Source organism: Pistacia vera, unplaced genomic scaffold (assembly GCF_008641045.1).
Source record: "Pistacia vera cultivar Batoury unplaced genomic scaffold, PisVer_v2 Contig155, whole genome shotgun sequence".
In the NCBI taxonomy this organism is placed as follows: domain Eukaryota; kingdom Viridiplantae; phylum Streptophyta; class Magnoliopsida; order Sapindales; family Anacardiaceae; genus Pistacia; species Pistacia vera.
In genome coordinates, this window is record NW_022195630.1 from 1,631,051 (window position 1) to 1,654,995 (window position 23,945).

A 23,945-nucleotide genomic window follows, 5' to 3' on the forward strand; every position below is an offset into this window, starting at 1 on the left:
GGACAGTTTCATTAATCACTTATGACGATGAGAGAATTGATCTTTACCAGTGAGTTACGTTACTCATTGCAAACGAGTACCAAAGGCGTAGAGCTGGAATATGGAAAGATCTCAAATCTCTTGACTGCCATTATTTTCTCCAGCAAATAAATTTGAAGGAGAGATTCCAACATCCATTGGAAAGCTGAAAGGGCTTCAATTTCTCGTTCTTTCGAACAATAATCTCAAAGGCCCCATCCCACCATCCATAGCAAACCTAACAACAATGGAATCATTGGACCTTTCTAATAACAACCTCTCAGGATTGATCCCCACTACAAGACCTCACATTCCTTTCACACTTCAATGTCCCAAATAACCATCTCAGAGGACCCACCACAAGGAAAGCAATTTGATACGTTTAAGAATAATTCATTTGAAGGGAACCCAAGATTATGTGGAAAGCAGATAGGAAAAAAATGCGAAAAGTTTCAGCCTTCAAGAAAGAGAAAACCCTGCTGGCTCCAAGTTTCCATTTGAATTTGGGTGGAAAGTAGTTCTGATGGGGTATGCAAGTGGACTAGTTATTGGGGTGGCTCTTGACCATGCTTTCTCTCCTAGAAAAGAGGAACGGTTTATGAGATTTTCAGGAAGAAATCCATGAAAGCAATTGGGAGAAACAGAGCTCACAGAAACAGAACGTAATCAGCTTTATTTCTTTTTCTTCACAGAGTTTAAAGGGATAATTGGTTTAAACCCCCAGGTTTGTCCCAATACAGATGTTTATGCCAGTTAATAAATGTAGCTGTTTTTCTTCTGCAGTGGCGAGATTTAGTCATCATAAATTCTATGATAGCTTGCTTAAGCTTAACTGTGTAATCTATGAAGAATCTTAATGGATGGAGACAAAACATTACAATAGCATTAATTAAATTTATCTAGCTATTTCATTGTTTTGTGATTATTTAAGTCTTGGTCTTGTTGACCTTATTCATTACGTCGAGCTATCCATGAAAGGGGACGAAGAAAGCTTGCAGCTTCACATTTTGACCTATATATGAATGAAGACAATTTCACTCCTCATCCTGAATCACGAACTTGAGATTTACTATCACATACTGATACTCTTCGGCCCGTATGTCTTCTACGGTCTGGGTAACCAGACAAAGATGTTATAATATCATAGAGAACTCCATTGATGAGAATGCTGATCTTTTACCATTGATTTACGGTTACTCAATGCAAATGAGAACGAAAGGCATAGACTTGGAATATCGAAAGATCTCAAACTTGGTTCGGCAACAAATTTGAAGGAGAGATTCCAACATCCATCGCAAATTTTAAAAGGGCTTCGTTTTCTCGTTCTTTCTAACAATGACCTCAAAGGCCCCATCCCACCATCCATGGGAAACCTAATAGCACTGGAATCCTTGGACCTTTCTAATAACAAGCTCTTAGGACAGATTCCTCAACAACTAGTAGACCTCAAATTCCTTTCATACTTCAATGTCCCAAATAATCTTCTAACAGCACTCATACCATAGGGGATACAATTTGATGCATTTGAGAATAATTCTTTTGGTGGGAATCCAGGATAGTGCAGAAAGCAGACCTCAAGGAAAGAAGAAGATCCAAGCTCAATATTTTTCAGCTTTTGTGGTGGGGTTGTTTTGCTGGTTTATGATGTCATTAAACAGTAATTAAACGTATAACTAAGGGGCACAAAAAACTGACCATGTCAACAATGAGGAAGATATGGTTGTTTGATTGGAGAGAGTTGGGCTTGTCCTGCACGTCGGAGCATCCGATTATGGTGTGGCCTCGCTTGGCAAACTCTAAAGTGAGAGCTTGTCCTGGCCTCTTGCTCACTCTGGTTGGTCGTACTGTGCATGAACTGTACTTTGTTGTGCCGTTAAATGTCGTCGTCGCTGCTGCCATATGATGCCTGTTTGTACAATCCTTTCCCGACTAAACTTTGTCGAAAGATTGGACACGTGTCTTGGGATGGAATGTACACGTTCACGTTAACCTTAGGATGATAAAATAATAAAAATCTTAATGAAAATTTAAAAATAATAATAATAATAATAAAAGCTTTATACGTTTTAAATAAATGGGTGAAGAACAATTTGATAATATTTACTCACATATAATATAATTGGTTTTAATATCTCATTAAGAGTTCATTAACAACAAAAGCTTTGAAAGAAATTTTGGTTAATATAGAAACCTTCATAGAATACAAATATTTTCTTTTTAAAGTAGGGTGTTTAGGACAGTTTACGTGTATTTTGACTAATCTTGATAAGTTATTATTACAATATCTCACTATTATGATCACCTGTTTAAATTTTAATGTTTATTATAATTATTAAACTTAAGATTGTGAATGGAAGATCAAACTTAGAAAATCTTAGGCTACATTTGTTTTGATATTTTGAAAATGTCCTATTTCTATCCTTAAAAAAAATGTATATTTGTTTCTCTATTCTCAAAATTCTATCCTATAATATTCAACTATTTTAAACCCCTATAGGTATGTTAATTTAACTAAACACACTAACAAAATTTTTTTATAAATTGATAAAAACACCCATACTCACTCATATTTGTCAAATTCCGGCAACCACCGTTGAAAGGTGGTCGAAATCCGATGTAATGGCACACTATCGATTGGATTTAGCGGATAGTGTGCTGATCTGACCTTTTCCAACCAGATCTTTGGCCACATTTGGTTGTCAACGACGGCTAATAAATGGCTATTGTTGATGGGCAAATCTAGCGGTGGATTTGGTCGTAGGATTGGTCTTTTTTGCGAATCTAGCCGAAAAAAGCTATAGCAGCGCACGACTGGCTAGATCTAACAAGTCGTGCGTAATGACACCAGATTTCGACAGTGGTAGCCAGAATCTGACAATTGTGGGTGGGTGGGGGTGTTTTTGTTAATTTATAAACTTTTTATTATTAGATATTTAGTTAAATTAACAAACCCAAAAGTCTTTTTTATTAATTTTCAAATCATATCTCATAATAATAACCTTACTCAACTTAACAATAATATTTTAAAAATACTATTCAAGATCGTTTAAAATCTTATTTATTTATTTATTTAATGACATATAATATTTTGATGTATTAAGTCTCTAACAGTGTTCCTATGACTTATAGATCTTACTCGTAAAGCTATATACAGATATTATTGCCAAGATCTTTATCTCATTTTGGATTTGGTATATGATAGACTCATTTAAGTCCACTTGTATTTTTTTTTATTATATTTTTTCTAACTAATACTGCACTATTGACTCATTTTTTAATAATTAAGGTCGGAATAAGTTTTTAATGTATAAATAATTCGTCAAGAGTCAGATACAACTCAATAAATAGATTTGTTCGCTCATTGGTTTGATAATTTTGGCCTCATATAAATCATTAGAATAATGAGTAACTATCAGTGACCTTATTGGGTTGCACGTTATGATTATGGTCAAATTTTGGACGATATTTTAAGGGATAAAACCTCCTCGTAAATATATCGGTGAATAAATTAATTACTCCTTTCGTTTTTATATAAAAGTCGTTTTAAACTTGGACATGATTTTTAATAAAAAAAATTTTATCTCTCCCATCCAACTTTTCCCCTTGATTTTACAGGTGGAAAACTTTCCCGTTGCATATTTAAATAATTTACATTTGTCTTATTTACTCCTTCAAATCCCTCGACTCTACAACAACCCGGTGAAACGTGACTCCTTAAAGTGAAAGACTTGACCTTCAATAAAGTCTAAGTCAGGGATCCTATCTTTAAACTTTGTTCCAAAAAAGAGAGAGAAGATGGAAGTAGAGACGCAAAGTAGAGAAAGAAGAAGTGAACGATGGAAAATATGGATAGAGGAGAAAGGGGGAAAGAGATAAGATAAAGAGAGACAGATGAGACGTGAGCCATGACGAAAAGTAGAGAAAAACAAGATAAGGAGTGACTTTTAATTTGAAAAAATAAAACACCCTTAAAATAATTTTTATATAAAAATAGGAGTATTTTATAAGGGCAACTTTATTACCATATTACAGTGGGTAATGTAATGTTGAAATTCCTCGCCAAATAGTATGATTAAAGGAAATCGAAATACATAAATTTCAACCATATTAAGTGCAATCAGGGCAGTTAGAATAATTAATTTTTCCAGAAAGAGAAAAAATATATAATAAGATTCAGGACATAATGGTTTGATTGTCTCACAGAATGACACAACTGCACGCAAGTCTCAATGTCTTAAAGACAATTTAAAACAACTTAGGGGTCATAACGCTTTGTCAAAATATTATTTTGTAACTTGAACTGCCTCTAAGGACCGGTATTTCAGAACCGCTAAAACATTTTAAGTGTGACTACAGATTTTCAATATAAACGCCACGTGTATACTCAGCTTTAACCTTTAATCAATGAATAAACTCGTGCAAACAGCTCTCAGTTCTTTCGAGGAAACAATTAAGCAGAGCTAGCTCAAATCAAACATCAAAAAATTCAAGTTTAGGTAATTTTCGCAGTGTTAAATGATATTTCTTGTATATCCCAGTTGGTATTTCTTGCAAGATGTTAATTTTCTTTTGGTTTATTCATTTGCACTCTAACAGTTTGTTATTTTGCCCCAGTGAACAGAAACCATTTAGTTTTATCATTTAAATGTGTCTACCCTGGCATCAAGATTGAACTGACGGAAGTACTGTAACTTGAATAAAGTTGATGAAAGATAATGATCTTGATTGTGCTTGCAAGAAATGATAGAATGTTCATTTAGCATAACTTTTGTAAATTGTAATCTTTTTTGACAGAAATTTAATGGTTTGAAAGTTCATAGAAAGCACTTTATCAATGGCCTGGAATGTTAGTTCTGATACGAATGGTAGGCGGGTTTCAATTTGCTAAATCAACTAGTTTTTGTGTATCTAGGATGATGGCAAATGGACCATCTTTTGCAGGATGAATAACTGATTGTTTTGTTCCCTTTTTCTGATAATTATATGTGCATTTTTGTAGCTTTGTATAGACGGTGCTGATATTGTATCATGATATGGTTGCATTAGTGAATGGTAGAAGATGGCTAAAGAAAATGTCACACTAATGTGTTACTGGAATGGGAAGATAACAAATGGAGCACAAGGCATTACTTATGAAGGTGCTGTCCCAAAGCCTACCAGGGTTAGCTACGAAACAACGCATAATCAGTTGCTGGAAAAGATGTATGAGATTACTGGGTTTGACCAGCAACAGAATAAAATGAAGATCATATGCAGGTATCCAGCTTGTCGGGAATTCATACCTGTGCCCATCACTGATGATGAGTCTTTAGATATTGTATTTGATGTGGCACGAAAGCCTGGAACAAATTGTTTGGAATTGTATTTGGAAAGAGAACCAACAAGCATAGATAGCCAAGTAAATATCACAACTCAAATCCATGTGGATAATCAAGTCACAAAGCCGGTCTGCTATGATAATCAGGTAAATATACATAAATTTCTTGATGTCATGGGATTAATTTTCTTTGCTTTAAAGTAAGAGTTGTGACAGTTCTTTATACAGATAGTAGTAGATGGGGACAACTGTAATGCCAACCCTGATACCTTTTTAGACCCAGGGCCAAGTGACAAGTCTGTGCTTGTGTTGCAAGACCAGCATAGATCTGAAGCCATATGGGCAGGAGAGGTTAGTATCACTTCATTCTCTTGCCATCTGGTGTAGTGATTGGTTCAATGCAAAATAACTGAAGAAAAGTGAAGTCAATGGAGTACTTTGATTACAGGACCCTGGTGTCTTAACATGTAGACAGAGATTGGGTACAATGATGCGAGAGTGGCAATTGGATCACCGTATTCGTCATTTTGTTGTTGAGGCTGGGTTCTATGGGGTATACAGAATTGGTTTTATTCAACTTGACTGGCCCTTGGTCACTGCATTGGTTGAGAGATGGAGACAAGAGACACACACCTTTCATTTTACTGTGGGTGAGAGTACTGTCACACTACAAGATGTAGCAGTACTGTTAGGCCTTCGTATACATGGTTATCCTGTGACTGGTAGTGCGGACCTCCAGTGGGATGACCTCTGTGAAGAGTTGTTAGGGGTGAGACCAGATCCTAGTGTTCTTCATGGTTCAACCCTGAAGCTTAGATGGTTACGAGGCCATTTCCAGCACCTGCCATTAGATGCTGATGCTGTAACTATGCGGTGCTATGCTAGGGCATATATCTTAGGCTTATTGGGGTCTCTCTTTGCAGATAAATCTGGTTCGGATGTGCAATTGATATTCTTACCTCTTCTAAGGGATTTTAAGTATGCAAGGAAATTTAGCTGGGGTAGTGCTGTACTAGCCTACCTCTATCGTGAACTCTGCCGGGCTAGTAAGAAGGGGGCCAGTGAAATTTCTGGTCCTCTAATGTTGTTACAGGTATGTATACTAAAATATATTTTCAAGTACAGCATATAAAGCATAATATTATTTTTTCTCTTGATATTATGTAAATTCTTATTCCTATAGTTATGGGCATGGGAGCGTTTGCATATTGGTCGCCCTGAGAGGTTTGTTGCCCAAGAGCAGGATCCAGTTATTCCAGATGGTGAAGTTGTAAAGAATAAGGTGCAAGTTTCAGGAGTTGAGATGGTCAATCAAGAGACATTAGCTGCAGATCCATTAGGATGCAGGTAGTATAGCATACTATTTCATTAATATATGCTTTTCAATATACTTAATTGTCTTACAACTGTTTTCTTCTAGAATAGATGGAGGTCTCCTGTCATCCGCAGAGATAACCCTCAGAGGGCATTGATATTTTATCGAGACCAGCTTGATCAACAAACATATGATCAGGTTTACTTTTGATTGACTGTTCTTTTATGATCTTGTGCATTTGATGAGATACACTTGGTTGAGCTAGTACCAATTTTTAAGTGGAACTTTCCTATTAAAATTCAGATGATATGGCAGCCATACATGTCTGAGTTACTTGTGTCCCCAGCAGATGTATGTGTTAGAGACCAGCATGTGTGGAGGACAATTGCTCCACTTATTTGCTTTGACATTGTTGAGTGGCATCGTCCTGACAGAGTTCTACGCCAATTTGGTCTCAAACAAGGAATTCCTATGCAGTGTGATACTGAGGTGAAAATCCATGCTATTGATAGACGGGGTCGACATCATTACAATTGGAAAGCATATCATCAACAATATATCAAGTTATGGGCATCTCAGGAGAAAAGTATAGTTACCGCTGAGCCTGAGGAGAGCACTATGCATTATCATGACCCATACATGAAGTGGTACAGAAGCATAACTCGTCGTTTGATTACCCCACTCACTCAAAGACCTCATAAGCGAATTCAGCCTGCTAGTGGGATGTCACATTTACTGGTATGAATTATTATAAGTTATTTGACTTTTGATCTTGTATTACTTATCGGTCAATATTGATTGGATTTCTATGTTTGGAATGGAAGGTCCATAGCTTGACAAATATTCACAATCAATGCACTGCAACCCTTGGTACTTTTACCAGTGAAAGTGGTATGCAGTCATTGACAAATATCCAGATTATGTGCACTCGTGTGTTGCAAACGATTGGGGAGATTCGACACCTTGAGACAATACAAGCACCTACCACAACCATGGCACCACCATCTCCTTCACAAGCTAATGATATGGAGGGGCTACCACTTCTAATAGCACAAATGCCAGCCAAAACTAAATCTCTATCAATGAGAGGGCGAGGCAGAGCCAAAGGTCGAGGCCGAGGACTTGCAACACAACAAAAGGCAATGGAACTAGTAATAACATCGCAACAGTTATCCCCACAAGTGGTGGTAGCATCGTACACAACTCCGTCACAGAGTAATGATATTCATATAGAGGAGCCTTCAACTCTCAATTTGGAGGGGCCTACGGCACCAGCGGAGTCAGTGCATCCACTCGAAGGTGAGACAACAACAGAGAAAGTGCTACTTTATCCACACTCTGGTTCTGAGGAGTCACCATGTCTCACTCAAGTTGAGTCCAGCGATGTAACTAGACATAAGAAGAAGCCTAAGTTCCTTTGATGTTGTTGATGATCAAAGTCTTCTATACTGATACTTTTTGTTCCTTGAACTTTGTGAATATGAAAGAATCTTCATTAACTTTTAGGATTTAAGTTTTTCAAGATTTTTAGCATCAGGGTTTATTTGGTACTTCTCAAATATGTTTATAAATAGTGTTGCAAAAGTTCAAGATTCTACCTTATATTTCATTGATTCTCTGGCAGAATATGATGCGTTGAAAAATTAGAATAGAAAAGTCTTATAATTGTAAAGTTTTTCTTTCCACCTATTATTAGAAGTATAGTCTGTAATGAACTTGAAATCCGGCTTTGCCGCTGCGTAAATGGTTTTTGGACTCCAACATGGAATCATTCTTTATTTTGAACCTAAGTTCAAATAAGTTGTGCAACCACTCAGTTATGATGATGAGGGTTATTCCTTATTGCAATTCAAGGAGAGCCTAATTATCAATAAGTCTGCTTTTTATGGTCTTGAGCATGCCTTTCCTATAAAAAAAAAAAAAAGAAAGGGCTTATGATGATTTTCAAGGGGAAACTCATGAAAACAATAAGGAAAAACAGAGTTCATAGAAACAGAATGTAATTAGCTTTATTTCCTTATTCAATCTTTGGAATTGGAGGCTGAAACCAATGTTCATCTTTTGAGTCCATGAGTGGAACCCCTGATTCATCTTGGAATACATCCGTGGAGAATGTGTCGGCTTTGTGGACAGTCGGCGGGGGCAGCAGCTACGCCGAAGACTTGTTTGTGTTTAGTTAGTCCTGTTTTTTTATTTTTATTTTATTATGGTAAAAGTAAGAGGCAATTCCGTGTGCACCAGTTTATAATGTCCTAAAGCATCCCATCTCTGTGTCTGTGTGATGATAGTGTTTCAGGGGTTGAGTTGGGCTCTTTTCTGGATACCTGTTTTTTGGTGGGCCAACCCGGATACATCTCCATGTTGCAGCCATTGAAGTCCTCAAGTTGTCTACTCAAAGCGGAATCTGTCTACTACCTCTTTTTTATGATTTGTTTTTGTTTTTTGTTTTTTTTTTTTTTTTTTTTTTTTTTTTTTTTTTTTTTGTTTTTTTTTTTTTGTTTTTTTGTTTTTTTTTGCCAATTGAATTCTTAGTAGACTAAGCTTGGAAAGGGATTAAATTTCGCAAATTCTCTAACCAAAATCCAATCTTTCCAACAAATGAATGGAATACTTTCATACTTGAAGCTGACCCAAGAGGGTTGTCTTGGGATTTCTTTACTTGAGCCAGAATGGCATTGTAGTTGTCGACATGAATATACTTATACAGGCGCTTAAAATGTGAAACGGGTTTGTCCCAACTCAAAACATTGTCACATTGGACCAAAAAAATATGTCAAATGTAAATATAAGACACTAAAAATGGTTGATACCGAACTCATTTTTTACGTCAAGACATTAATTCAAGCTATATATTTTGTTTACACATGAGAGAATGAGTTAATTTTTTGTCAACTTTAAATTTCTAAACAAAAAGCAACAGTCAGTCTATGACTGTTTTTGGACCCTATTCAAACACTATGAAACTATGAACTCAAATAAAGCAATTTCTCCCAGAAACTTGGAGAATCCAAACTCAACCAAGAGTGAAATTACACCAAAATCTATTTGTGAAGAATATATACAGATATTCTAAGTGAAAGCAAGGGCGATAGTTTCATCAAACAAAGCATGCATTGTATTGGAGAATACTTTTCAATTATGTAGTCATCTTTAAAATTTCTTAGTGAGATGTTCAAAACACAATTATATCCTTCTTTATGGTTTAACTTTAAAACAGTAGGTCATTTTGAAGTACACTATTATATGGCTCTGTATATGTGAAGTTCCAATCAATAAACCATATGATTGCAGCTACATCAGGTGACATTGGAAAAGAAAAATACATAAGAACTGTTCATATATGGTGATATGAAGCCACATACTTTAATGACAAGACTGCTTAGCGAGATGATCTACAACATGATAAAACCACACCCATCGCCAGTAAATTTTCTTAAGGTTTGAAAATGTCTTTGGGATGGACGCTGTCAGTTTGTTGTGGGATAAATTTAGTGTAACAATCCTGGTAAGGTTACCAATTTGAGGAGGAATTTTACCCGACAGTTTGTTGTTGAAAATATGCTTACTGAATGATTCGAATTAAAATAGAAAATTAAGGGTACATATAATGCAAGGACATATTTTGATCACAAATTGTCAAAGGAAATAGTCTACAATGAAATAGTAGGAGGAAGTAATCCACTTTTCGACAAGATAAAACCATACTTGCCGCCAACGAGGATTTACATACAGAACAACAAAAACCCCCAAGAGCATAATTATGTAAGACACTGTAAAACTAATGTAAAACATGCCCCAGTCAATGAAGTTACTATCTTCATGCTCATCAACTACTGAAGTTGGAGGTGATTCAATTTCCTTGCATATTTTTGACAAAGGAAGTCCGCAAAGCAAGGGGTTTCCCTCGTAGCAAATGTCCTCAAATGTTGCAAATTGGTTAACGCGTTCAGGGACCTTACCTGATAAGTTGTTGTGTGCTACTGTGAAAACCGCCAAATTAGAAAGCTCAACAAACTTAGGAGGGATTTTACCATTCAAGTTATTGTAGGAAAGATCCAAACTCTCAATTACGTTGAGGTTTGAAAGTTCTGAAGGAATTGGACCTGTCAAGTTGTTATGCGAGAAGTTTAAACTATGGAGCATAGTAAGGTTTCCCATCTGATGAGGAATTTCACCAATTAGTTTATTGCAAGAAAGATCAATTCCAGATGCAGATACAAGAGTCTCACCCAAAAAGTATGTGTAAGCAGGAACTTGATGCGGAAAACTAGAAGCTGAAGTTGCAGCATAGTAACCTCTGTTATAGCGTTCACTCATATTTAAGCAAGGAAGAATGAAACCTGTAAACTTGTTATGAGAAAGATCCACAATACGTAAGTGGTCTAACTCGCACAATTGCAAAGGCAGTTCACCATCCAAGTTATTGTTAGCCAAGATGAGGTGACGTAATAGAGAAAGCCTGCCAATCCAGTTTGGAAGGTTACCAGTGAAGAAATTGTAGCTAAGATCTAATGTCTCCAAAGAAAGGCTATAATAGAATGTATCATTGAGTTGTCCTTGTAACCTATTTCTCGACAAATCAACCTGTTTGATTTCAAAATGTTGAAAACAAGATGGTAAATACTCGGAGATTATATTTTCTGAAAGGTCCAAAATTTCAAGAAAATTAAGTTTACAAAACTCCATTGGAATTGGACCTTCAAGATGGTTATTGGGCATTATAAAATCTACCAAATCTGACATGTTTCCCAACCACCCTGGGACTTTACCACTAAAATGGTTATAGCCAAGATACAATTCTTTCAAAGAGCAATTAGACAAACTTTCTGGGATATATCCAGTCAAGTTATTGTTTTCCAATTGTAACCACATCAAGTTTGTCAGATTAAAATTTCTAGAGAATAAGTGACCTTCCAAATGGTTGTTTGATAACGCTAGCAACCGCAATGAGAAGCAACCCATGGCCAAATGTTCAGGTATTTCACCTAAAAAATTATTATTGGAAAAGTCTAGACTTTCCAATGAGTTCATGTCACCAATAGAAGATGGAATGCTACCGTGAAACGCATTTCTAGAAATGTTTAAAAATATTAACCTCGGTAGATTTGCCCCAATCTCTATTGGAATGTGACCGTAGAATTTATTGACTGAGATATCTAAACTTGTTAAATGTTGGTGAGGATGAATTGGCAATTGGAAAGGTCCAGAAAGGGAGTTATTGACTAGAAGAAGCGTTTCTAGTTTTGTGTTGTTCTCTAACAACCAATTTGGAAATTCTCCCTTTAAATTTAAGTGAGAGAGATCAACTTCATCCAAGTCATATTGATGATAAAGAAATTTGGGAAATGTGCCACCATCTCCATAACCACCTAATACAAAGGAATTTAATTGGAATCGTGGGGCCAAAGAATGCGACCCAATTTCTTTAAATATTTGGTTATTCTCACCATAGAACTTCTTGAGTTTCGAATGGTTGAAAAAAGGTTCAAGTGAAATTGGGATTTTGAAGTGATTGTGTGACACGAAAAGATATTGGATGGATATTAGATGTTTAAGGGGTGATGAGGAGATGCTTTCATTAATTTCATTGAAAGAGATATCCAATACTCGAAGAGAAGTCAAATTGGCCAAGCACCAGGGCAAGGTACCCCTTAGGTCATTGTTGTTCATATACAGCTCTTTTAGTTGCTTCAGCTTGCACAGTCCTAAAAGTACAATAAAACCTTTATTGACTAATGAATATAAAACAAAAACATATACGAAAATATTAATTTATGTTAATGATAAAATGATTAATAATTAATTACCTTGGTTAGGCAGCGTGCCTGTGAGTCCACAACTAGCCAATGATAAAATCTCAAGAGAAGCCATGGGCTTTATTATTTGGAAAAAGCTAATGTTGAGGGCAGTGCCATCCATGAATAAAGATTTCAAATTCTTAAAATTAGGAACACCTATAAACATTAAACAGAGATGCCGCTAAATAAGATATTCAACTTAACATTAGAAATAAAATAATCTCCAAAAAGTTCATTGTAAATTTACCTTGATTGTGCAAGATGCCACTAAGTTTACAGTTCTTCATCGACAAACGTTTAAGCGAAGTGAAAGCTCCAAAGCTTCGAAGAATGGTTATGTGAAGAGAGGAATAATCCAAGATCAAGTCTTCCACATTGGTCAAATTCTTCAACTCTATTGAAAAGGAGAGACTAGTATATTAGATGAAGCTATATAAAAAGCTATTTAATTGGCAGCGACTGTAACTTACCTTGAGTAGTCATTGTTCCACGTCTGAAATTACTATAGCTCAAGTCAAGTTTCTTTAAGAATGAGAATGACCCCAATGACTGTAACAAAGTGCTTCCATCAATATTTTTGAGATTCTCTAGATAAAGGCATTCAACTTTCTCAAACCTTTGAAATCTGAGTCATGGTAACAAATAATCAGAGTTAAATCTTCATTAGTAATTGAGCAATGGAAATTTTGTTTTCATGATTACCTTTAGGAAAAACAAATTTGCCAATCTGGTTTCCACTCAAATCCAGCTCCCCTAAGTTCCTCAACGATTCAACTCCTGGGAAGAGTTTAACCAGAATTAACTTGACAAAAAAATTAAAAAAGCATTTTCTTTTTGTCTAAATTAATTGAGTAAATTAAACATGTTATTGGGATACTGGAAAACAACAAACACAAACTCTAAAAAATGTTCTTCAATATGCTTACCTTGAACAATTACAGATCCATTCAATCTATTATGAAATAGATGTAGTGTTTTTAATGAAGTGAGACCAGCTAGAGATGATAATATACTGTTATCGAGAAAGTTGCCACTTAAATCAAGAACCTCCAATCTTGATAGTTTCTGTAAACCTGCATATAAATAGTCAAACCAATTCTCAAGAATAAAAATTTGTTTCTATGATTACCTTTAGGAGAAACAATTTTGCCAATCTGGTTTCCACTCATATTTAGCTCCTCTAAGTTCCTCAAAGATTCTACTCCTGGGAAGAGTTTAACTAGAATTAACTAGACACTCAAAAAAAATAAATGGATAAATTAAATAAATAAATAAAAAGAATGATCATAGTAATCAATAAATTTTCTTTTTGTCTAAATTAATCGAGTAAATTAAAAATGTTGATTTGTAACCCGGAAACTGCTTTGTATTAATTTTAAAACAAGAAACACAAATTCTTAAAACATGTGATTGAATAAAGATGGGAGAAAAGAAGTATGCTTACCTTGAACAATTACAGTTCCATTCAATCTATTACGATAAGATTAGTGTTTTTAATGAAGTGAGGCCAGATAACGATGAAAATATGCTATTATTGAGGAAGTTACACCTAAATCAAGAACCTCAATCTGGTAGTTTCTGTAAACTGCATGTAAAAAGAATTGCTTGGAAGAGATGATAATCCTAAAAATGATCCACAATATTGAAACTACAAATAAAGAAGAAGATACGGACCTTTGCTTTGAACCCATCCAGATATGCCGTTCCAACTCAAGTCAAGCCACTGAATTCTTGGAAGGGAGAAAAAAAAGAAGTATTTAGATACATTGATCTCCCAGTTCAACTTTCTTACATAACTAAGGAGTTTGATCACTCTGCCTGGTGTGTTGCACTCAACCCTTTTCCATTGACACAGTCTGTTTTTCATCTCCTCACCCAATCTTGAAGATAATAAGTACTATTCAAGAATGGATAGTAGTTGCAAGAGAGCAATCCTATCTTCCTCCAACACTTTCACTCACACCACCCTTCTAAATAAACCAACATCATTACTAGAACACCATCCCATTTTGAACCCATCTTGATTATGCAATGAACACAAGAACAAACATCTATGCTATTTATAGGAGGTACTAGTCTTAGAGGACTATCAACTTTCTCCTGCAGTGGTGAGAACATAACCTCATTTTCCAAGTCATGTAGTTGGTAAAACTTTTGGCAGAGTGGGACATTAGGATATAAATTATTTTCTATTGACTTCTGAGTCAATAGAAAATCCCTGATACAAGCAAGCAATTCCTTAAACTGTGGGTTCATGTTTTTAATTTAGACAGTTTTAGAGTGATTGTTTGAAAACTAGCATTAGTGGGCATTAAAATGTTTGAAATCCAAAATTATTGATGCAACTGTTCCGATCTATCTATGACTCTGTTACTAGATCCGTTCAAACACTTAAAGACTACGAACTTAGTGAAGCAACTTTTCTTGTTAAAAAGTTGGCAAATTCGATCGAACTCAACCAAAGTGAAGTTACGTTGAGTGTAAAATAAAATTACCCGAAAATTATCTGTGAAGAATGTATATAAAGATATATATCTAAATGAACATAAGATATGTCTGTAGTTTTACAAATGAGTAATTATTAATTGTCTTAGAGAAGACGTTTCAATTATACAACCATCGTAAGAATTGCTTAGTGGATGTTCAAAACGAAATAATATCCTTCGTCATGTGCAACTTTAAATTGTAGATGATCAAAAAATGGTTATGGGAATGATCTATCAGGCGTAGTTGATTGACTTACACAATGAGTTGGCACTTCATCTTCAAAATTATCATTGTTTAAAATAAGGTAGTTTAGGGAAGATAGCATGTCATTCCGATTTGCAATGCTATTGTATAAGTGATTGTAACTTAGATCCATGTAACCAAGGAAGGGTTGAAAGGAATACATTGTTTAGTTGTTCTTGCAACATATTCCTAGACAAGTGAATTGTTTGATAAATAAATGTTGGTTTACAAGCTGAAGAATAAAAGGAAAGAACGCAAAAGTATTCTTGAGACAAGGTGTTTTTTCAGAGGATGTTTGTCTTATTGGTCCTTTTTTACTTGTAACGTGTCTACTTTATCATTTCATCAAAGATTATATACAGACATATGACATCATCATACATCACAAAGTATTCACCTGCAGAGCATAATTACATTCCTAATTATTAGAGATATTTCTAAACATTAAAGCAAAGCCATACATTTTTAACTAATGCAAAATATGTCAAATGTTACATCCCTAACAATAGCTAACCACTTAGGGTAGTGACAACTCGACACCTTCAAGATTGGCTCTGAATCATCGACCTCTTTCAGGTCGCATAATGCTTCTGATCGCATGCATTTGGTCGCATGGATTCTTCTGTGTTGCTTCCAGGTTGCATTACTTCGGTCGCTTCTTCAAATTGCATGCCCTTTAGGTCACATGCTTCCAGATCGTTACTGACCATCATCCTATAGCTCAATCTATTGTCTTGCACATTTGAGTGCAAGTTTCCGATCGGGCAGCTTGAAAGCACATCTCTGTTTCTAGCAAGATAATCACTTGTTTTAACAATAAAACTCTGACAAGTGGTAAACTCCCCAAAACTATTATTTGAAAGTCAAAACTTCAAGATTTTAAGTTGACAGAGCTGAGTTGGAATTGGACCTTCTATACATTATTAGGCATTCAGTATCTTCTATTGTGATAAACCAAACCATTGAGGATCACGAGGGATATGGTTGTCACTGAAATACAATCCTCCCGATGAAGAACAATTAGACAACATTTTAGGATCTTTCCAATGAAGTATATTACCACCCATTGTACCTCATCAAGTTTGTCAAGATAATTGATGACATAATCTTTCACAAATTCAGGAGTTATATAATATAGCTAGTATTATTCCGTTCTTAGACACACCATATTAATAATATCCACTTTATTTTATTCATGTAGATAATGATTAAAAAAATTTTGTGCAGATTAATGATTTATCAACAAGATTAATGTGAAATAAATAAATAATTTTTTTTTGAATAATGTTCCTGTAGTAATGTAACTTAACAAGATGTTCTATCAAACCATAGTTTAAGAACAATGAAAAGCATTGACAAGATTTTACCAAAGAACAAGTGTTAAATCAAGTTTAATGTGAAATAAAATAAATAATTATATGTGGAAGATATTTTAGAAAAAAAAAAAATTTACAAGCACATATGAAAGAAAAGATGTATAATCGGTGTGAAATCGAATTCTAAAAATCAATTATAGGGCTTGACCTCCTATAGAGATCTATCTAACTAAGAGTTCAATGCACACAATTGTTTATTTCTCCATTTATTTCTTTTTCTTTTTTTAAAATTATTGTTCTTCCCTTTCTTATCTCTTAGTGCTTTAGTTATCAAAGTCTCCATCACTTGTAAATGAACGTAAATAATTTAATTTTGGGATTAATTTGAATAAATTGGCCGTGTTAAAGGGGTCGAGAAATAAGGTCGTTGAAAAGATAGAAAACTAATGTGATGTGATGACACATCTTTTTAATACAACCACATAACACTGCTTGACTTTCTCATATATTTCTATTTTTTTTTTCATTTACTTCTCTTCCTTTTCTTAGCTCTTAATGCTTTAGTTATCAAAGTCTCCATCACTTGTAAAAGAATGTAAAGAATTGAATTTTGGGATAAATTTGAAAAAATTGGCCGTGTTAAAGGGGTTGAGAAATTAGGGTCTGTTTTGAAAAGATAGGAAATTGATGTGATGACACATATTTTTAATACAACCACTTAACACGGCTTGACTTTTCTCATTATTTCTATTTTTTTTTCATATTTCTTCTTTCCTTTCTAGCTTCTCAGTGCTTTAGTTATCAAGGTCTCCATCACTTGTAAATGAATGTAAAGAATTGAATTTTGGGATTAAATTTGAATAATTGGTCGTATTAAGGGGGTTGAGAAATTAGGTTATGTTTTGAAAATATAGAAAACTGATGTTGAGATTACATCTTTTTAATACAACCACATAACACCGCTTGACCTTTCTTATTGATTTTTCCATCTCAAAATTTCTATTCTTTTGGAAGTTATATTACAATTTCCACACTTGTTTTGAATGTCAAAGATTTTATATAAACAACAACCTAGAAATAGACATTTTATTAATTATTTTCCAAAAAAAAAAAAAAAAAAGAAGAAAAAAACCTCTTGTTTTGAAATACTGTTATTTAGTTTCTAGCTTGTCTTATACTTCAAATTGAATGTGGAAAAATTTTATGTTAGTTGTATTGACTTGTTGACTTGGACAACTATCAACTTCTTTTATAGTGTTGTGAACGTTACCTCATTTTCCAAGTCAATATAACTTATATAGCAGAATAGGGTTATTTACTATATAAATTATTTTTATTTCTAAAAAAGGAATCTCTTTAGGACTTAATAATAATATTTAAGTTCCAACACTACATAATTTGTAAGAGTATGTAGGGATTTCATAGGATCACAGTTATATTTTATTTCTTCAATTTAGGGTCTAAATTAGTGTATTATTTTTATGAAATGTAATTGAAAATTTTAATTTATTGCCTTGGAAATTAGTACATTTTCAGTGCACGTTTTGTCTTTGTTTCAGTTTCAGGGAACTAATTTGATGTCACATCTTTTTAATATAACCATATAATATGGCTTGACTTTACCTCCTTTAGTTATCTATCCATCTCAAAGTAACCAAAATTTCTTTTCTTTTGAAATTTATATTACAATTTTCACACTTGTTAGTAAAAATAAGGAAGAAAAGATGGATTGCTAGCACATCAATTTTATAAAATTAATTAACATGGCTTGACTTCCTTTAGTGATATATCCAACTTGATCTACAATTTGCAATCACACACTTGTTTTTGTTAGGAGACTTTGAATAAACTTTATCCAAATTCAAGAGTTATATTAATGTAACTAGCTTATTACTCTTTTCTTAGATCACATCATATCAATATATCTCCACTTTATTTGGTTCATGTAGAATAACTATTAAAAATAAAATTTTGTGTAGATAAATTATTTTTATTAAATGGTGATTATTTTATCTTAATTATCATTTTAGCAAAGCATTAAAAGATTTAAAAAAAAAAAAAAAAACCCCTTTTTCATTTAAACAAAATGAAACCTTCTACATGTCAAGCTAATAACCTTTACATTGACTAGTTGACCTAGAAGGACTATCAACTTTTTTTTACGGTGTAATGAACGTGATCTAATTTTCCAAGTCAAGCTATTTGGTTAAAACGTATGGTAGAATAGGTCATTTACAATAGAAATTATAGATTTCTTTCTTCTATTGACAATTATTGTCCTTCTTTTAACCTTGAAGAAAACTACTGACTTCTGTGAGTTAGGTTCACGTCTTCTCAATTCTCTTCAACATATTAATAAGAATATCATAGAAATTCAAGAAAGAAAATATTGTAGATAAAACTTGAAACGCAGCGTTTTATGAGTTAAAGTTATACGCTGCATTCCATTAACAAAACCACAACCAAGAACGTTGAAGAAGAACAAATCAAAAGCAGGGGCTTTAAGCTTATCAATAATTATTAAAGTTATAATATTTATCATGATGTTGAAAATTATAAATTATCTCACTTTTTGAAATTCGCCTCTTTCTTGAATTCTTGACTTCACCCACTGATTGGATGATTGTGCATATTATTGTGACACATGAGATAAATTTTCTCATGGTAACCTGATCCCACTTATTTCAGGCTTTGGTTCATGAAACTTGTTATCAAAATCAGTTATCTAGAAGTTCACTGTACCGTAACTACTAAGTCTTGGACTTGCTGATCTTATTCGTTATATCGAGTTGTCCATGAAAGGGGAAGGAGAAAGAGAAATGAAGCAGCCAGACATTTTGAGCTGTCCATGAAAGGAGCTTGCCGATCTTATTAATTACATCGATCTTAACATAAGTTTGTGTTTGCGGATGAACGTATAAGATGGGTCAAGGATTTGTGAAATCAATTGACAACTTAAATTGGTGTCTCTTGTGGAAACGTAATACAAAAGAATTGTATTTCAAGTGAGTGTCCTTAATAGTAGACTGAAGCTACAAAGATTTTGGAGCCATAGAAGTCATTATCATTATCAATACTACTTACTTGGAGCCATAGAAGCCATAAAAGCCTTTGGCCCTTCTTTTACGTTTGTCCGTTCTTAATTGTTCCTCCACTTCTGAGCAAGACCTCCCTTTCTATACGTTTGCCACTTCTGATATGTTTGTCCAGTCTTATACGTTTGCCCCTTTCTATATGTTTGATGCTAATATTTGGCCCATCTTATACTTTCCTCCAATCTTGAGCAAAAAGTCATTATCATTATCGTATAATACTTTTGACTAGAGTTGCAATAGCAAATATAGATGACGTTCATGTAGTGGGGCTGCTTTGCTTTTATGAAGTCATTTACAACAATTATGAACTGCCTATAAATTCATCTCAATTCTTGTAGCTTAAGCACCATATCTTGATTATCTATTCTACTTACATACATCATGACGCCATCCTCAAATTTCTTCTCATTTATGCACTTGCTTGTTTTGTTCTCTTTATTTAATCTTATAGTCCTGGCTCCCTTCAATTCCTCTGCGCAGACACTCTGTCATGATGATGAGCATTCTTCCTTGTTGCGGTTCAAGGAAAGTCTAGTCATTAATAAGTCTGCTTCTTCTGATCCTTTAGCTTATCCGAAAGTTGCATCCTGGAAAGCAGATGAAGACTGCTGCTCATGGGACGGTGTCACCTGCAATGAGGTTACTGGTCATTTGATCAAGCTTGACCTCAGTAGTAGCTGCCTTTTGAATAATTGGCCGTGTTAAAGGGGTCGAGAAATTAAGGTCTGTTGAAAAGATAGAAAAACTAATGTGATGTGATGACACATCTTTTAATACAACCACATACACTCTTGAACTTTCTCATATATTTCTATTTTTTTTTTCATTTACTTCTCTTCCTTTTCTTAGCTCTTAATGCTTTAGTTATCAAAGTCTCCATCACTTGTAAAAGAATGTAAAGAATTGAATTTTGGGATAAATTTGAAAAAATTGGCCGTGTTAAAGGGGTTGAGAAATTAGGGTCTGTTTTGAAAAGATAGGAAATTGATGTGATGACACATATTTTTAATACAACCACTTAACACGGCTTGACTTTTCTCATTATTTCTATTTTTTTTTCATTTATTTCTTCTTTCCTTTCTAGCTTCTCAGTGCTTTAGTTATCAAGGTCTCCATCACTTGTAAATGAATGTAAAGAATTGAATTTTGGGATTAAATTTGAATAATTGGTCGTATTAAGGGGGTTGAGAAATTAGGTTATGTTGAAAATATAGAAAACTGATGTGAGATACATCTTTTTAATACACCACATAACACCGCTTGACCTTTCTTATTGATTTTTCCATCTCAAAATTTCTATCTTTTGGAAGTTATATTACAATTTCCACACTTGTTTTGAATGTCAAAGATTTTATAAACAAAAACTAGAAATAGACATTTATTAATTATTTTCCAAAAAAAAAAAAAAAAAAAGAAGAAAAAAACTTGTTTTGAAATATGTTATTAGTTTCTAGCTTGTCTTATACTTCAAATTGAATGTGGAAAAATTTTATGTTAGTTGTATTGACTTGTTGACTTGGAAAATATCAACTTCTTTTATAGTGTTTGAACGTTACTCATTTTCCAAGTCAATATAAACTATTAGCAGTATGCAATGAACACAAGAACAAACATCTATGCTATTTATAGGAGGTATCTAGTCTTAGAGGACTATCAACTTTCTCCTGCAGTGGTGAGAACATAACCTCATTTTCCAAGTCAATGTAGTTGGTAAAACTTTTGGCAGAGTGGGACATTAGGATATAAATTATTTTCTATTGACTTCTGAGTCAATAGAAAATCCCTGATACAAGCAAGCAATTCCTTAAACTTGTGGGTTTCATGTTTTTCAATTTTAGACAGTTTTAAGAGTGATTGTTTGAAACTATGCATTAGTGGGCATTAAAATGTTTGAAATCCAAAATTTATTGATGCAACTGTTCTAGATCTATCTATGACTCTGTTACTAGATCCGTTCAAATACTTAAAGACTACGAACTTAGTGAAGCAACTTTTCTTGTTAAAAAGTTGGCAAATTCGATCGAACTCAACCAAAAGTGAAGTTACGTTGAGTGTAAAATAAAATTACACCGAAAATTATCTGTGAAGAATGTATATAAAGATATTATATCTAAATGAACATAAGATATGTCTGTAGTTTTATCAAATAGAGTAATTATTAATTGTCTTAGAGAAGACGTTTCAATTATACAACCATCGTAAGAATTGCTTAGTGAGATGTTCAAAACGAAATAATATCCTTCGTCATGTGCAACTTTAAAATTGTAGATGATCAAAAAATGGTTATGGGAATGATCTATCAGGCGTAGTTGATTTGACTTACACAAATGAGTTGGCACTTCATCTTCAAAATTATCATTGTTTAAAATAAGGTAGTTTAGGGAAGATAGCATGTCATTCCGATTTGCAATGCTATTGTATAAGTGATTGTAACTTAGATCCAATGTAACCAAGGAAGGGTTGTAAAGGAATACATTGTTTAGTTGTTCTTGCAACATATTCCTAGACAAGTGAATTGTTTGATAAATAAATGTTGGTTTACAAGCTGAAGAATACAAAGGAAAGAACGCAAAAGTATTCTTAGAGACAAGTGTTTTTTCAGAGGATGTTTGTCTTATTGGTCCTTTTTTACTTGTATTACGTGTCTACTTTATCATTAATTTCATCAAAGATTATATACAGACATATGACATCATCATATACATCACAAATGTATTCACTCTGCAGAGCATTAATTACATTCCTAATTTATAGAGATATTTCTAAACATTAAAGCAAAGCCATACATTTTTAACTAATGCAAAATATGTCAAATGTTACATCCCTAACAATAAGCTAAACCACTCGGGGTAGCTGACTAACTCTGACACCTTCAAGATTGGCTCTGAATCATCGACCTCTTTCAGGTCGCATAATGCTTCTGATCGCATGCATTTGGTCGCATGGATTCATTCTTGTGTTGCTTCCAGGTTGCATTACTTCTTGGTCGCTTCTTCCAAATTGCATGCCCTTTAGGTCACATGCTTTCCAGATCGTTATTGATCACATCATCCTACAGCTCACATCTATCTTGTCTTGCACATTTGAGTGCAAGTTTCCGATCGGGCAAGCCTTGAAAGCACATTCTCATGTTTCTAGCAAGATATATCACTTGTTTTAACAATAAAACTCTTGAACAAGATGGTAAACTCCCAAAGATACTATTATTTGAAAGGTCCAAAACTTCAAGATTTTCAAGTTGACAGAGCTGAGTTGGAATTGGACCTTCTATATCATTATTAGGCATTCTAGTATCTTCTAATTGTGATAAATTACCAAACCATATGAGGATCCTACGAGGGATATGGTTGTCACTGAAATACAATCCTCCCGATGAAGAACAATTAGACAACATTTTTAGGATCTTTCCAATGAAGTTATATTACCATCCCATTGTAACCTCATCAAGTTTGTCAAGATAATTGATGACATAATCTTTCACAAATTCAGGAGTTATATTAATATAGCTAGCTTATTATTCCGTTCTTAGACCACACCATATTAATATATCTCCACTTTATTTTATTCATGTAGAGTAATGATTAAAAACAAAATTTTGTGCAGATTAATGATTTATCAATCACAGATTAATGTGAAATAAAATAAATAATTTTTTTTTATTGAATAATGTTCCTGTAGTAATGTAACTTAACAAGATGTTCTATCAAACCATAGTTTAAGAACAATGAAAAGCATTGACAAGTATTTTACCAAAGAACACTAGTGTTAAATCAAGTTTAATGTGAAATAAAATAAATAATTATATGTTGGAAAGATATTTTAGAAAAAAAAAAAATTTACAAGCACGATATGAAAGAAAAGATGTATAATCGGTGAAAATCGAATTCTAAAAATCAATTATAGGGCTTGACCTCCTATAGAGATCTATCTAACTAAGAGTTCAATTGCACAATTGTTTATTTCTCCATTTATTTCTTTTTCTTTTTTTAAAATTTATTGCTTCTTCCCTTTTCTTATCTCTTAGTGCTTTAGTTATCAAAGTCTCCATCACTTGTAAATGAACGTAAATAATTTAATTTTGGGATTAAATTTGAATAAATTGGCCGTGTTAAAGGGGTCGAGAAATTAAGGTCTGTTTTGAAAAGATAGAAAACTAATGTGATGTGATGACACATCTTTTTAATACAACCACATAACACTGCTTGAACTTTTCTCTATTTATTTCTATTTTTTTTTCATTTACTTCTTCTTCCCTTTTCTTAGCTCTTAATGCTTTAGTTATCAAAGTCTCCATCACTTGTAAAAGAATGTAAAGAATTGAATTTTGGGAATAAATTTGAAAAAATTGGCCGTGTT

At 33.7% G+C, this 23,945-nt stretch overlaps 2 protein-coding genes and 1 long non-coding RNA gene across 11 annotated transcripts; 1 reads left to right on the forward strand and 2 right to left on the reverse strand.

Annotated features, from left to right (window-relative positions):
* The first annotated feature begins 4,348 nt into the window (after window positions 1-4,348).
* LOC116124766 (serine/threonine-protein phosphatase 7 long form homolog) lies at window positions 4,349-8,299 on the forward strand. Of its 9 annotated transcripts, XM_031410513.1 has the most exons (10): window positions 4,354-4,514; window positions 4,813-4,883; window positions 5,018-5,179; window positions 5,275-5,482; window positions 5,564-5,686; window positions 5,784-6,428; window positions 6,519-6,682; window positions 6,761-6,848; window positions 6,954-7,388; window positions 7,475-8,299. In XM_031410513.1, exons 3-10 carry the CDS (start codon window positions 5,130-5,132, stop codon window positions 8,069-8,071), a joined length of 2,310 nt encoding a protein of 769 aa, XP_031266373.1. In that variant the 5' UTR covers window positions 4,354-4,514; window positions 4,813-4,883; window positions 5,018-5,129; the 3' UTR covers window positions 8,072-8,299. The 9 variants fall into 9 exon arrangements, with proteins under 9 accessions (XP_031266375.1, XP_031266373.1, XP_031266367.1 ...); XM_031410507.1 differs by having other exon boundaries at window positions 4,633-4,883; window positions 5,018-5,482; XM_031410510.1 differs by having other exon boundaries at window positions 4,633-4,883; window positions 5,065-5,482.
* A 1,733-nt stretch (window positions 8,300-10,032) lies between these two features.
* LOC116124727 (receptor-like protein 1) lies at window positions 10,033-12,521 on the reverse strand. The gene is made up of 2 exons (XM_031410462.1): window positions 12,458-12,521; window positions 10,033-12,355 (listed from the first exon to the last, which is right to left on the reverse strand). Exons 1-2 carry the CDS (start codon window positions 12,519-12,521, stop codon window positions 10,287-10,289), a joined length of 2,133 nt encoding a protein of 710 aa, XP_031266322.1. The 3' UTR covers window positions 10,033-10,286.
* Window positions 12,522-12,700: 179 nt separating this feature from the next.
* LOC116124755 lies at window positions 12,701-14,195 on the reverse strand. The gene is made up of 4 exons (XR_004127249.1): window positions 13,893-14,195; window positions 13,151-13,225; window positions 12,919-13,073; window positions 12,701-12,842 (listed from the first exon to the last, which is right to left on the reverse strand). It is a non-coding gene; the product is annotated as an uncharacterized LOC116124755 (long non-coding RNA).
* Window positions 14,196-23,945: the final 9,750 nt, after the last annotated feature.